General features: G+C 39.2%; 1 protein-coding gene across 4 annotated transcripts in view; it reads right to left on the bottom strand.

The window, feature by feature from the left end:
- Nucleotides 1–422: 422 nt before the first annotated feature.
- The window catches only part of mpp2b (MAGUK p55 scaffold protein 2b), a 29,582-nt gene continuing 15,588 nt past the window's right edge, over nucleotides 423–14,416 (bottom strand). For 3 of the 4 annotated variants that reach the window (XM_025057566.1, XM_025057565.1, XM_017034722.2), the window contains 11 exons: nucleotides 10,110–10,210; nucleotides 7,759–7,911; nucleotides 7,398–7,553; nucleotides 6,821–7,048; nucleotides 4,664–4,795; nucleotides 4,129–4,231; nucleotides 3,095–3,163; nucleotides 2,566–2,727; nucleotides 1,981–2,183; nucleotides 1,702–1,830; nucleotides 423–1,000 (listed from right to left, as the gene is read on the bottom strand). In XM_025057566.1, coding sequence (XP_024913334.1) covers nucleotides 824–1,000; nucleotides 1,702–1,830; nucleotides 1,981–2,183; nucleotides 2,566–2,727; nucleotides 3,095–3,163; nucleotides 4,129–4,231; nucleotides 4,664–4,795; nucleotides 6,821–7,048; nucleotides 7,398–7,553; nucleotides 7,759–7,911; nucleotides 10,110–10,210 — 1,613 coding nt within the window. In that variant the 3' untranslated portion in view covers nucleotides 423–823. Of the gene's footprint in view, nucleotides 1,001–1,701; nucleotides 1,831–1,980; nucleotides 2,184–2,565; nucleotides 2,728–3,094; nucleotides 3,164–4,128; nucleotides 4,232–4,663; nucleotides 4,796–6,820; nucleotides 7,049–7,397; nucleotides 7,554–7,758; nucleotides 7,912–10,109; nucleotides 10,211–13,858; nucleotides 14,281–14,416 lie in introns of those variants that run through there. The other variant, XM_017034728.2, reaches the window with a different exon arrangement.

Here is a 14,416-nt window from a genome sequence, read left to right as displayed (position 1 = left end):
CATGTCACCAATAGATGGCGAAAACAGGATCATTGCATTTTAGAGTTTATGTATGACTTTTACATGTAATTCATCTTTCTACATGTAACCTCCCTCTCTTTATCAGTGGTTCTCAATTATGTTCTGTCACTTTTCTATCTGTTTTCACACCCCCTCCCACTCCCACCCTCTGACCCACACCCCCACAAATTAAAATACTATTGAGAACCTGATAACGTATATTTTTACCTGTGCAAACCAGTGTATGTGTTGCTGCCACCTAGTGACTGGAGGCTAGTTATCATTTAAGCATTACAGCAGTGGTACACTTATGTCCAGCGCGCCATATTCCATTGGAAGGCCCTCACACCTTCCGTAGCACCTCAACACGCCCCACTATTTGAGAAGTACTGGTTTACGTGAACGCGGTCCCCCCCCCCCCCCCCCCCCCATCACATTTTAGGATCCATTGAGGCCCGCGAGTCAAAAAGTTTGCCCACACCTGGTCTAAGTCTATAACGACATCAATGGTCATGTACTGTACAAACACACACTGACTCACTCGCACTATTGCACTATACCGCAAATCTAAATCCTCCTTATAATAAATATTGATCTTTTTTTTTTGACAAATTAAATACAACTCAAACATTAGGCCCAACCGAGGAAAACTAACATTTATACAAAAATGCTCTACATGAGGCTGGTCATTTGTACGGAGAAGCACAACCCTACCAACGACCGATGCTGAGGGGGCACCTAGCACTGCAAATGAAAATAACATTGTCCTGAAACTTCTGACCTGCAGCTCCGGCAACCCTTCTGGTGAGCTCTCAGTACATTTTTAGAAGACCCAACTGACAGGCACCCACTGCTGCTCTGTCGACAGTTTATCCAGCGACAGACGTAGACTCCTGAATGCCGCCTCCAGGCTGTCGTTGATGATGCAGAGGTCAAAGTAATGTCCATAGGCTCTCTTAATGCGCTCGCTTTCATCCACTGTTCTCTTGAGCTCAGAGTCCTAGAGGCAGCCGTACAGTTTGGAGTATACAAAGAGGGGAAAAAATAATAAACCAGCATACAAAGCTAAGTATTAGTTCTTTTTCTTAAAACTTTTTTTAGTTGGCTACAAATAAGACCTTAAAAAGTCATATGCATATACATATGGTTAATAAAAACTGCATACATAAATATTATAAACAAATATCCAAAAATAGCACAAATAAATTCATAGGTTTTCCCCAATGCTTAAAAGAAAAAACATAAAGCTAGAAGTTGCTAAATGTTGCTGGGTGTATTTTAAAGCCAACACTTGTTTGTCATGCTAGGTACACTCTCAATTCTTAATGTTAAGCTTAGTTAGCATTGTGCTGTTCAGAAATCAGAAACTTGGTAAAAATGTAAAATGAGACATTTGGAAATGCAAAACGCCATTGTTCAGACACCTTTTCTCAGGTGAATTTTTGGCATTTCATTGCTTTTCAGCTAAATTTTGTCAAGCTTTGCATATTTCATCTATATATCACTGTTTCTGCAGAAAAAGTGAAATATTTTGTTGGTTTCATAGAAAATGCTACTGTGAATGTTTCAATTTCCACTCTCCATTCCAAGGAATTTAACGTTGAGGCCTAGCCTATTGCATTGAAATGTTATAGCGAATATTTCTAATGTGAAGAAAAAAAAAACAATGACTTAAACGTAGTCTAGTCTAAGTTAACTCACCGTTAGCTGTTTGGTGATCACTCCTGACTCGATGGCTGAACGATTCATGGCTTTGAGAACCTCGAAGTCTGGAGCTTCTATGAATACGACGTAGGGCAGGAACTCTGAAGTCCTCACAACTTTGATAGCCTTTTTGTAAAATATAATTAAGTAACACTGAAAACTAGTATACCATCAAATCATTTTTTAGCTAAAAATATCACATTGATATCATGCAGCCGTTTACCTAAATCTAAGAGATATAGTGATACATCATGTGCATGCGTGAACTTCCTGTACCTGCGGGTTGACGTCCAAGATACAGATCTTTCCTGTCTCTATCACCTCATGAATGGAGCTGATCTTGGTTCCATAAAAGTTCCCGTCGTACTCTCCGTGCTCCAGGAAACGACCACTTTTAATGTCACACTCCATTTCACTGCGAGTCATAAAGGAATACATCTGTCCATCTCTTTCATCTACCTTTGGTTTTCTGGAGGTGACTGAAGAATATAGACAGAAATGACAGTAATTATTTATTTTAAACACAGTACAAAACAAACTAACATCAAGTTATTTAGTCATTGGTTGCATTCAGAGGAACCACATACTTGGCGCCTACAAGTGGCAGCCTGTTGCAGATCTGCTGTTAACACGTAAGTATTTTTGGCTAACTTGACTAAATATTAAACAGATTTAACAAAATCTTGAGAAGCTGAACTCAATATATTTCTGACAGATTTGAAAACATTTTTATGTTTAGCCCTTTATCAGATTTTCAGCTTTTATGGCTGTTAGTCATAAAAACAAACATCTGCCATGAAGCCAGCACCTTGGTTCAAGTCGTGCATGTGGTTCAGTTTCAGGATAAACAGCTGCACTCACAGGGGATGGTGGTGCCGTAACGCTGACTGTCCGACACCAGCAGCTTGTTCTTCAGGCTGCGACGGCCAACTCCCTGTGCCCCAATCAAAACCAGAGTCTTCCTTCTAAAGGGTGGAACCTTGGCAACCTCTTCATAAATCCTCAACTCGTGCCTGTCAAATTCTACCAAAATATCGTTGAAAATGTTTTAATAGCTTACAATTATGAAATATAGTCATTTTTAATAAGCAGACTAAGAAACCTGTGTTTATGTTGGACAAAATGCAAAAAGATTTTCTCCTCCTGCCAGTACTGACTGACAGCACTGTGAACCAGTGTTAATTTTGACAGGAACATTTTATTTAGTCATTTACTTTATTCATATTTAGCCATCTTAAAAATGTATGTCTTAGTCTAGTTATAGTTTAATAAATATTATAATATATACATATTGTTTCAGCTCAGAGTAACACATTTTTTAAGGTTTTTTAAGAAACAGGCATAAACCAAGCAAAACCCAGAAGAATTTAATCCCTGTAAATATTTATACCTGCATTCTTGGTGGTCAAATACATCATCTTTTTTTTCTTCTTACCACCTACACCGGCACAAAGAGGACCTGAGACAAAGAGAAAAAAAACATGTGTTCAACAAGACATCTTAATAAAATATGTTCAGACCCATTTTCACAACTTTAACACAAGCAAAGTTAACACCATATAATACAGACACAAATGGCTTTTTACGCCTTTTCTTTGTAACGTATGATTAATGAATGCGCTTTGTGATATGTGCAGACTAAAAACTGAAAAGTGTTTTCTTGAAGTCGGGGTCAGCATTTGAAACTCTTTGGGGTGGCATGAAGAAGTTCTGTGCCACTAGGTGGCAGTGGGTAACCAGCCAGCCATGACCAAGCACACCCATGACAGTGATAAACTTCCTCACTCATCATTATCAGAGATTTTTTTGGTTTTGGATCATAAATGTCTGTTGTAAAGGAGGTTGTTTAAATCATTTTGAGTTCTGTTTCCTAAAATCTTAAGTAAAAACCTGAGCTGTGTTTCCTTAAAAAAAAGCTAGCACTTTCCACCTCAGAGGGTAGTACACAGTGGTCACTGCCATCCTTAAGAGAAGGACAAGTAGCTGCCTATGACTCACCACCTGTTCTGTTGTTGCTGGTTAAAAGCCTATAAATCTAAAAAGTACAGTTGTTTTGCGTTCACTCCACATCTCATTGTTCAGGCCTGTATTAACGCTGCTCTTCTCACCCCTCCTGCCCAAACCTTCCTTTTGCAGGGTGGCCTGTTTGTGTACGTCAGAGGCTGCAGGCAACTTAATAGGAAGCAGATTGGATCAAGCTGCCTGACTCATGCTGATGTTCATTACCAGCTCTCTAAGAGAGTAACAGACCAGAGAGGTGAATGAATGAGGAGGAGGGGCCAGATGAAACCCTTGCAGGATGTGAAGAAGCAGCAGATGTTGTCTTTGTTGTTGCCTATGTCTCTGCAGCAAGGAGTTGGAGTCTGAGTTGGATCCGGGGTAATGAGAAGTGGTTTCTCCACTCTGCTGCTGAGAGTACTGTACCTGTGGTAGCCAACTCCAGATCTCTCTTCACAAACGCTTTCCTCTTCTCCTCCAGGAGCTGGCTGGGAATTAAACCAGCACTGCCTCCTTCTATGTGGCAGGCCTGCAAGGAGGAGCAGACGATTTATTCCAGGGGATTTGGTGTAGGTTGTTTACACACACGAAAAACTGAAGCTGGTGAAGCAGATATGTCCAGTTTTAGATCAACAGGCCAACAAAAGGCAACAGCCTTTAGTGAAGTGAAACTTTGTAGGTATTAGAACATTTTGGATTACTTATGGCATTTATTATTGTCACCACAGTGACATTATTATGTTTTGCTGTTGACAAGCAAAATAAAAAGTTAAAGAGTTAAATGAGTTCAGACTGGATTTTTGTAAATAGTCAAATTTGTAAACATGCAGGGAGCATCGCTATCCATCCATTTTTTTGGTGAATTTTGGTGAAGGAGCTCAGAGTCCACATTTTGAGCAGCAGACAACTGGTCTAATGCATCACAAGCTATTTTTACATCATTAAATCTGGTTTTACTGACCTGCCACCAGTTGAGGTCCTCTTGGTTAAAAATCTGCAGAATGTCTCCACTGTTGAAGCTCAGCCCTGCCTCTTTACAGGGAATCAGGTTGTCATGAGTGGGGTCATAGTCAAAGTGACACCGTACAAAGGCCTAAAAGGACCAAATAATCAACATTATGATGTCAGGAATTTATAAACACATATTAATCTTTGTAGAATGTTGAGTGATGCATCTCTACTGCTAACTGCTGCAAAGTGTTTATGATGAGTGATAGGTGGACTGAGAAAGTGAACGGCCAATCACTTTGCAGTAGCCTTGGTCACTAAAAAAACACTCCACCTGTCAGCTAACTTTCACAGCGTCTCAGGGCTCAAGGCAAGAGGATTCAGCTCATAAAGCATAAAGTCTGAATCCCTACCTGCACTGACAGGAGGACGCAGAGACTAGGAGGGAGGGAGGATAGAGGGGAGAGAGAAAGAGAGAGAGAGAGAGAGAGAGGGGGAGAGAGAGAGAGAGAGAGAGAGAGAGAGAGGGGGAGAGAGAGAGAGAGAGAGAGAGGGGGAGAGAGAGAGAGAGAGAGAGAGGGGGAGAGAGAGAGAGAGAGAGAGAGGGGGAGAGAGAGAGAGAGAGAGAGAGGGAGGGGGAGAGAGAGAGAGTGAGAGAGAGAAAACCAATATGTAGCCATGGCAACTATCCCATCCCCCAGCACTTGAAGCCTTTTCTCGTACTAAACATAAAAAAGTGTCAGCCCTTACTGTTCCATGTGCCAGCGTAAATATCATTGGACAAACACACATACACACGCAAAATGACCAGAGGCAGCTGTAGACTGTGTTTAGTCACCAGGCGTTGGCTGAGCTACAGTCGTGAAACACACCGACAGCTGGATTACACGGACCGAAGTTTCAGGAACCTTAAGCCGAATTGCTTAATGCTACTGGAATTAAATATGTTTTACTGCATTGTTTCGTTATTGACCTACTTATACTACAAAATGTTTACTCAGCTCTTATTCATGTCTCCTTAGAGCAAACAAAAATTAAATAAAATACAAATATTCTACAGCATTTTTCTATTTTCTTCTAAAATAGAGTGATCCTAGCTCCAGTTTTCAATAAGTAATTCTACGGACTACTACTCTATGTCCTCCTAGAGGTTAAGCTAATTCACTTTTACCAATATAAAAGTCAGACAACAACAAAGAAGAGCCCAAGGCTCTTTCAGGACATGGTTAAGGACACTGCTGCTTTGTGCTGCAGTCAACGTCAAGGGTAGAATTTTTATCATCCTGCCATTGTTGACTCTTAAATCAGATCCACAAATGTCAATCTCTCTGGTGCTGAAGGAAAAGTCAGGAGATCATCTGAGTCAGTGGGACACATCCCCTGAGGGCTGCCAGTAACCACACTACATTTCAGCAGTGTAAGGCCATCAGACATTTTAGGGTTGGACAAATGATTTGTGGTCCAGCACAAAACAATTTATGTTTAAAACATGTGTGCAATCCATGCTCAGATCTGGGCCACAAAAACATTCTGTATGAAATTTCTACTTAATTGTGTTCTAGTTGATTTCATTCTGGTGGGAGTGATTAATTTAGCTCAGCTTCTTAGAGCTTGTCTTCCCTTGTCTCTTCAGGACAATCAGTCATCGAGTCTCCTACTAACTCCTCACCTCCTGTGTGTGCCGCTCTTGCTATAATCTAGGTCACAGATTTTTTTACATCTGTAAGTGGCAACAACAACAAAAAATAGGTTAATTAGTTACAATCATGGTAGTTTTTAGCAGGTAGATACACAGATCCTGCAAACATTTAGTCAAACGACATGTTCTTAATGAAAGTGCAGCACCCTTTCCTATTCTTTGGTGTGTTTTTTTATTTTCAAGGCATTACCCTTGCCAAACAGCTAATGTCAAGCACAAAGTCCAGTTAAAAAATTAAACATACAAGTCTTGACAGAGCCCACAAGGTTACAGACTAACAGGGTGAAGGTTGTGAAGGAGTTTTTTTATTGGCTGTTTACCATTAGCTTTCGGTTTTTTTCTAAAGAGCTTAGCAGTAGCTAGTGTTATCATGAGGATTAACTTAAATATTGATGAAACTTCTCACTTTGTAAATGCTGATGGTCACTGCGCAGAATTAAATAATTTTACACGTGTTTATCACAGGCTCACCTGTCTGGGTGTGTGTGGCTCCTGGTAGCTGGGCAGTATCTTCAGCACCACACTGCCACTCGCCTCCTTCAGCATCTCCTGGAGCACTTTGGGGTCGTTGCCCACTTCTTTGCCGTTGACTTCCTTGATGATGTCGCCCACGTGGAGGAGACCTTGCTGGTCGATCATGCCTCCATGGAGAATCCTGGCAATCACGAGTTCACCGCTCTCTACTCGAAATGTTACTCCCTAAAGGCAAAAGGACAAACAAAATCAAATCAGGGCCAACTACTCCTCCTGTGATCCAGAATCTCCACTTATGGACACCGTTAAAACAACTTGCTAGTAAATTATCTGTTTACTTTCCATATGCCAGACAGATCAAACCTATACTATAAACAGAGTGGTTTGTGAGCCAGAAATGATCAAAGACAGCAGAAATACAGTAAAAATTAAAAAAAGAATAGTAATATCTATTAAAAAAAAGAAAGCTTATAGTTTAATGTAAATCCACAGTGACTAAAAGTTAGATCTATTAGTCAAAACAAAAGGTTTATAAGAATTTATCTTTTTTAATGGCTAAAAGAAGAAGACTTACAAGATGTTCTCCAGACACCTTACGAATCCCCACCATCCTCACTGCGTCTGGAGGAACAGGCTGGTTGTTCAGAGCTGCATCCATAAAGGAACAGGGGCTAGGAGGAGGGGTCTCATAGTTTTTGGATGCCACAGAGTCATGGGTCTCCAGGAGGGACTGAGCAGAAAAAGAAAATGGTAAAAGGTTTGGAAATTGTCACTTAGGAAAAGAACCATGCCAATTAAATCACTAAAATTCCAAATCAATTAAAACTATGTTAGCACAACATGCTTCATTAAACATAACATAACACGAGTAATTACAGGTTCAGTTCTGAGCAGATGTTTGATTAAAGATACAGTTAATCCCTTGATCTCCACACCTGGAAATGGGGTTCCTTCAGGATTCGGACCAGCTCATCAGCCACCTGGCTTCTTTGTGTGATTGGGATCAGTTCTTGGAGAATATCCTGGACAAGCTCCACGTTGTTCTCCCTCACAGCCTCCAATTTGGGCTCCTCGAATCGCTCATGAGCCTGGGATTATGGGTCATAAAGCAAGGATTAACAAATCATTTGATGGCTGAATTCCACAGTCTCTGGGAAACTTTGGGGTTTATAACAAGATATTTCACAAATGTGTTTGCGCACCTAGTTTAGTGCACCTAAACCGAGGCCTGTCTTGTGGGGGAGGTTTTTGTGTCCGAGTCCCAATGTAGGCCCAGGATCCCAGTGATTAAGTTTTAAATAAGGTAACTTTAGTCCAACTCTAGCACTTTAAATGTTTTCATCCATTAGCAGCTCTCTTTAATTTGACTGGTTTTAACAATGAAGGTCACAACAGTAAGAAATATTAAACCACTACAGAGAAAACATATGCTCATTAATATAAGTATAAAGATTCAAAATACAGATAAATGAATGCCATACCTTCAAAATAAGTTATCTTTCATAAAGCTACATCTCCAACAAGTAAGAAAAAGACAATATCCCTAGTGTTCTGTTTTAGAGGAATAGTTAACATTTATATAATACAATAAGGATAGACTATTTTTCCTCTTTACTTTTACATGCAAATGAAATTATTTACAGAATTTCAATTTGTATCTGCATGTCAACAGATTTTCAACAACAGCCAAAGATTCAAAAGATTTCTGCAAATCCACAGAGGATTTGTCTGGTGGGACTCTCAACTACACAGACTGCTGCAGTGTTTATTTGAAGAACTTCTCCAAACTCCTGCTGAGAAACAGGAAATTCTGAAAATGATGCAATGCACGTACAAATAACTCAAATGCATATTTGCAAATCCCTCCAAGTATATAGTACTACTCCCAAAATACGTGCATATTTCCTCATGCATTAAACACAATAGTCCTTACCCTGAGTTATATATTGAGTTGATTGCAATAATACTGTTAACAGAAAGAAGCTTTGTTCTAGGACTGTAGATAATTATACACCTACTGTCGTTGCATTGTGGCTCTCTACAGCAATAATGTAAATATTTATAACTGACCACCACGGAGCCTGGACGTAGGTGTTATCAAAAGATTTTATGACCACCTGGTCAAGAAACAAGTCCAATATTTAGAGAACAGTGTTGTTAAAGAGATTTGGAAACTATTCCTAGGGATTGTCTGAAATATCTGTGCTATAAGATTAAAGGAGCTACTATTTACAATTACAAGTACAAATAGATTTCTAAGTGACCTTAAGAAATAAAAGACAATGTTTAAGTACATCATATCTTAATCTTAAAGGAAGTGGAAGGACATCCTGTCTCCACCCTCATAATCAGATCTGCTCCAAAAGGAACTGCAAACATTTGTTCACAACACATAGCAAAGCAAAAATGTCGCTGCATAGGATTCACACAGCTCTAAGATTATATGATTACTGACACCAACAAGTGCTTTCAGCATATAAAAGGAAAATTGATGACATCTTGAACACCAGCTGCATCTACACTTCTGCTGCAATGTGCTGCTTTATCTTTCTACTGCCTGTTTTGAAATAACTCACTCTACATTTTACCAGACATGTGAAACCACTCTTGGCAAAAAGTGAAGTAGGAAGAGTGACAGTAGAAAAAGAACGAGAGATGAAGTGGGATGGAATTTTGAAAAGACTCTGCCACTACTAAGCTCTTTCATTTATCAAAAAGCTGTAACATGTAACAGACACGTCACTGCCTTGGATGTAAACAGAATAAACTTGATGGGATTGGTTTTTTAAAGAGCCTTTACATGAGGTGAAGTGATACATTTGCTTTTGACATTACACTTAGATACACTTAGACATTTGGAAGGTTCAGGCAGCGCCTTCAAAGAGTCTAGGCTGACTGACAATGACTTATGAGAGAGACTGAGTGAGCACTAACCTGTTATCCTTGTCCTTTAAATTTTAATTTGTGAATGAATTTATTACTGACGATGGAAAAAATATTATGAGTTGTTGTGAGTCACATGTCACAATGAAGCAAATTTTAATTTTACAGCATTCCAATAAGCATCTGTAATTGAGAGTGAGTTTAATTGTGTACATTTTCATGCATTAAATGACTGCAGCTTTAATGGAGCCTCAAACCACTACACTCTAGTCTGTGTAGCGCCGGTCCTTTTTTATGATATAAAGACATTAAAGATTAATTTCCTTTCATTCACTTAACTAAGCGTCTAATCGGCTACATATTTCATCTTGTGTTTCATAACCATTAACATTTTTTTCCTCACCACTGGACTCTCCATGATGCCTTTGAGGAAGATGAGGTCCAGGTCATTGGCCGTGGTGGAGCTGGTGCTGTCACTGAGTGTGTCCAGGGCTTGATGCATGGCTTTATGGAGAGAAAGAGAAACAGAAAGAGAGAGACTGGTTTATTTCAGTCTGCTTCTCCACTTACTCTGCTGCTACGCTTAGAAACAGACTGAGCAGATCATCTCAAAGAGAGGAGACGGAGAAGGAGGAAAAGAGGGAACAGCCTCAGAAGCAATTGTTGTCAAGCTCGACTCAAGTCTGAAAGATACAACAGTGTCTTTCCAGCACAACTCCCAAACGGCTTCTCCTACGCATGTGTTTATACACACACATTCCATTATTACAACACCAAACATTCCAAGAGAACACATATTTTTACAGTAATCAGTCTGGATGTCATTTCTGAGGAAGACAAAATGTGAAAATTACACAAAGCCAAAGCCCTGAATTTGGATCAGAACTGATGATAAAGGAAAAAACTATATGCACAAAATGAATAAATGAATGTCACCAAACAACACCAAATACAACCAGTGGATACAAGGCAGTATCATCAATTCAGTGGAGATTCATGGGAGGTTCAGACAGTGCCTTCAAAGCGTCTAGGCTGACTGACAATGACATTTGAGAAAGCCAAACACACTGATATCATTTCACAGCAGGGATTAATTACAGCAGATGTGACTGTCAGGAGTGATTCAATTTTTCACACACGTACACAGGGAACATTTGTTTGCTTTAATTTAATTTAATCACCCGACGACAAGGTTTTTGGTTTTCAGAGCTAAAAATATGAGCTGGTGTCTAACGGTGGTTCATTACTGTTTTCACAGGAACCAAATTAAATGTCCGCTGCTCATTTCTTGATGATTGGTCCAGTTAAGTTACTAGACAGACATTCAGGATGCTAACTTGGGTCCTAACAAAAGCCAAGCAAAGATAGCAAAAGGTAGCACATAAAACTCATTCAAGTAGCAAGTTAGTCTGACTTCAGACATGAACCTTGTAAAAACATTCCCTGATTGATCTTTCACATCTTGTGGTTTGTAAACAGTGGGATCCAATCCTAGCTAACAATGACCAGAAGGCACTGGTAAGGTCACTGGTTCATTAAAAAAGGTCAAATCAACACAGTTAATGGCCCTCACATGTACAGCCACAGCCTCTAATCAAGATAATCTCTGATCTACATGTCATCAGACTATTTGTAAAAGCTTTAATACCATGTAGGGCACACGGAAAACCCCTTTCCAATACCAGCTCTGCTTCAGATGTTTCCCTGATGATAGAATCAATAACACCAGCAGGCATGGCTCACATATCCTGCATAATTCTGTTTAATCAACACAAGTGTACAAATGTTCTGTAGAAACATTGGCACATTTCCTAAGACCAGCTCATTTCTGATTCACCATGTGCAGTTTTCCCCCTCAGTTTCATCTCATTATAGTCTGGAGTTTGTCTGTATCTAAGACATTTGCATCTAGGTACAGAACACGCGTTTTCAGACAACTTGAGATATTACTGGTATTTGGCAGAGAGCATGAAAGGTTTAAGCAATGTGGAGAATTACACCCAATTTTTTTTCCACTGCTGTGCGAACCTGGGGTCTTACTATTATTCTTAATAATTCGAACCTGGGGTCTTACTATTATTCTTAGACATTATTAAAATCTAACCTTCCTTTCTCTGGTCTTTCTTCCCTCCACAAATAAAAAAAGGATTGATACCCTGATTTTTTGTGCTTCAAAGCAAACAAGACTGACAGTAAAAGTCAAGCAATCACATAGGCAAAAAGTCTTATCATCAGGCTTTATTTCTATCTAGTTTAACTGCAGCTTTCTCTGAAAAAAACAAAACAAAACAAACAACACATTTTAGCATTCAGGTGAGGTATTTTATCTTGTATACCAGAACAGTCAAAGGCAAAACCCCATAAACCTGCATAAACCTTTAATAAAACTGCACAGCCAGATTCAAAAGATCTTTTCCCCCTTTTTATGATCAATTAATTTTCCATATACCCATATGAGAAGCCACAAGTCACATGTAGACATTTGCTAAAAGGTGAAGTTAGGTTTAAAACCCTTCACACTTCGATCAGTCCAAATTCCCAATATTATACTCTGTAACTTGATAGCATTTAGCAAGTGCACAAAGGAAATTAAGGTGAAAGATGAATGGAGAAAGGCAATACCAACTATATGGATGACACAGAAATAAACAGACACTTTAAGGTTTTCATGCAAGTCTTTTCAGTGACCAAATAACTGGGAGATTCGATTTTTGGTTGGTTTGACCCTTTAATAGATTAGACACATTTTGCCTTAATATTCCAGAAGTAAAGTTATGAACAACGAATAGTTTGTGACACAAATGTACAAACTGTGTGTGCAGCAGGGACAAATGAATCTGAGAAGAGCAGTGGTACTTTAGTATTGCTGTCAATTTGTGTTAGCAGAAAGCACAGCTGTGTCATTAAACAAAGGGTGCCATTAATTCAGGATTTTAACTAACTAGACAGAATTTAGTTTTCATTCCTTATAAAGACAGAACTAAAAAATTTAATTAGACATTACCTCAGCAAAAAAGTCTTGCTATTTACATTTCAAACACTGAATTAAGGATGGCATAAGGAACGTTTTAGTAGCAGCAGCTGAAGTCTGAAGAACTTCAGCTGCTGCTGGAAGTTTCTGACCAATTTTTACTGTTAGTTTTTTTTTCATGACATAAATTGCTACCAATCTGCCTTTTCAACAACTGAAATGTTCAAATGTTCTTTGTCTCATACAATCAAAAAGCAACTACACTAAAGCTGCTCTTGTCCATTTTAAGTCTTATCTGAAGGCAAGACCACCTCCTAGTAGAGTCACAATTAAACTCAATGTCAGGGGGCCGCCTAACAATCCAGGCTGTTATTGTTTGTGGTTAGAGCACAGCAGGGGAATAACAACCTCTTAGCTGACGCTTAGTGAAAGCAGTTAGTTGCTATGGAGAGACAGGTGGGGAGAGGATGGAGAAGGAACTAAGGGAGGTTGGAAAATGGGGGACAAGTGGGTGATGTATTGTGGAGGGTTTTCTACATGCTGAATTCTCAGGGGGGTTATTGTAGTGTGCAAATTAGGCATTTTTCATTTCAAACAGTTAATACAATGGGAATTAAAATGTGCAAAGAAAGGCCAGGAGAATATTTGTTGAGGACAGTACAAATACATGACATTCTAACAAAATCGGAATATTATTTAGTGTGATAAACAAGGTCTTTATTATAACTGTATAAATAAATCACTGCACAGTTCCTCACTGGACTTGATGTGCTAGCATGTCCTAATGGTTTCACAATTACCTAAATTGTAGATTGTTCTAAAAAAAATAAAAAAAATAATCAGCATTCTTTACATTATCTAAATTCACAAAGCAATGTTTTATAGCAACTGTTTGCCTACTAAAAGAAGCCTACTAACAATATTAATAATAATAATGCTTTGACAGCTGCTAATAATATAGCATGGGTTTACAATTTGGCCACACCCTCTCGGTTCTAAATAACAATTAAAAATGATTTCATTTAAATATTACTAACGTCAGACTGACTATGTGCGTAACATGCCTTGATTAAAATTTACATAAACAGCAGCACAGCTCCTCTAACGTCACCAAACACGCTAACCTCTGGGACTCTCGCTTTTTAAAACAATTGTAACAACACAGATGACTAAAAACTCACCTTATTTTGGTGACATGCAACGAGTCCTGGCGTCCTTTAATGTATGTTTCCCATTTTAGTCTGTGCCAAAAACAGACTGTGCGACTGGATGTGATAGACGATAGCTCTTCCATAATATCGCCAGCATTCGACGCTGAGTTAGCTTCCAGGTGCTAGCGGCTAACTTACCGACACAAAAAACGGCGCCCGTCTCATCTTTAGAAGTGAATCGTGACTCCGTTTGATGTTGCCGGTGCGTAGAAAGTTGTTAATAACACTCCAAGTTAGTTTTTGTTCAAGAATGTCTCTTAAATCAGAGAAGCATGCAAACGCGGTACGTTCCTACGCAGCTAAAACGTTGGCGGGACGGTTTGCTCTGTGCGTCGACTCGGGTCACAGTCAAGACCAGAGTTTCTTTAGCCAATAGGATTCGTTGAAAATCGGACGACGGTATCATCGGTCTAGTCAAATGGGAAGTAACTGAACTGTCTATGTACATTCGGACGAGTTTACTTGGTAGAACGAGAAACACATGTTTAAATGTAATTTGTAAGATTTGTCATTTTGTTGGTGCAATTC

This window comes from Cynoglossus semilaevis, chromosome 8, assembly GCF_000523025.1.
Source record: "Cynoglossus semilaevis isolate Cse_v1.0 chromosome 8, Cse_v1.0, whole genome shotgun sequence".
In the NCBI taxonomy this organism is placed as follows: Eukaryota; Metazoa; Chordata; class Actinopteri; order Pleuronectiformes; family Cynoglossidae; genus Cynoglossus; species Cynoglossus semilaevis.
This window is presented reverse-complemented; position numbering and strand designations above follow the sequence as displayed.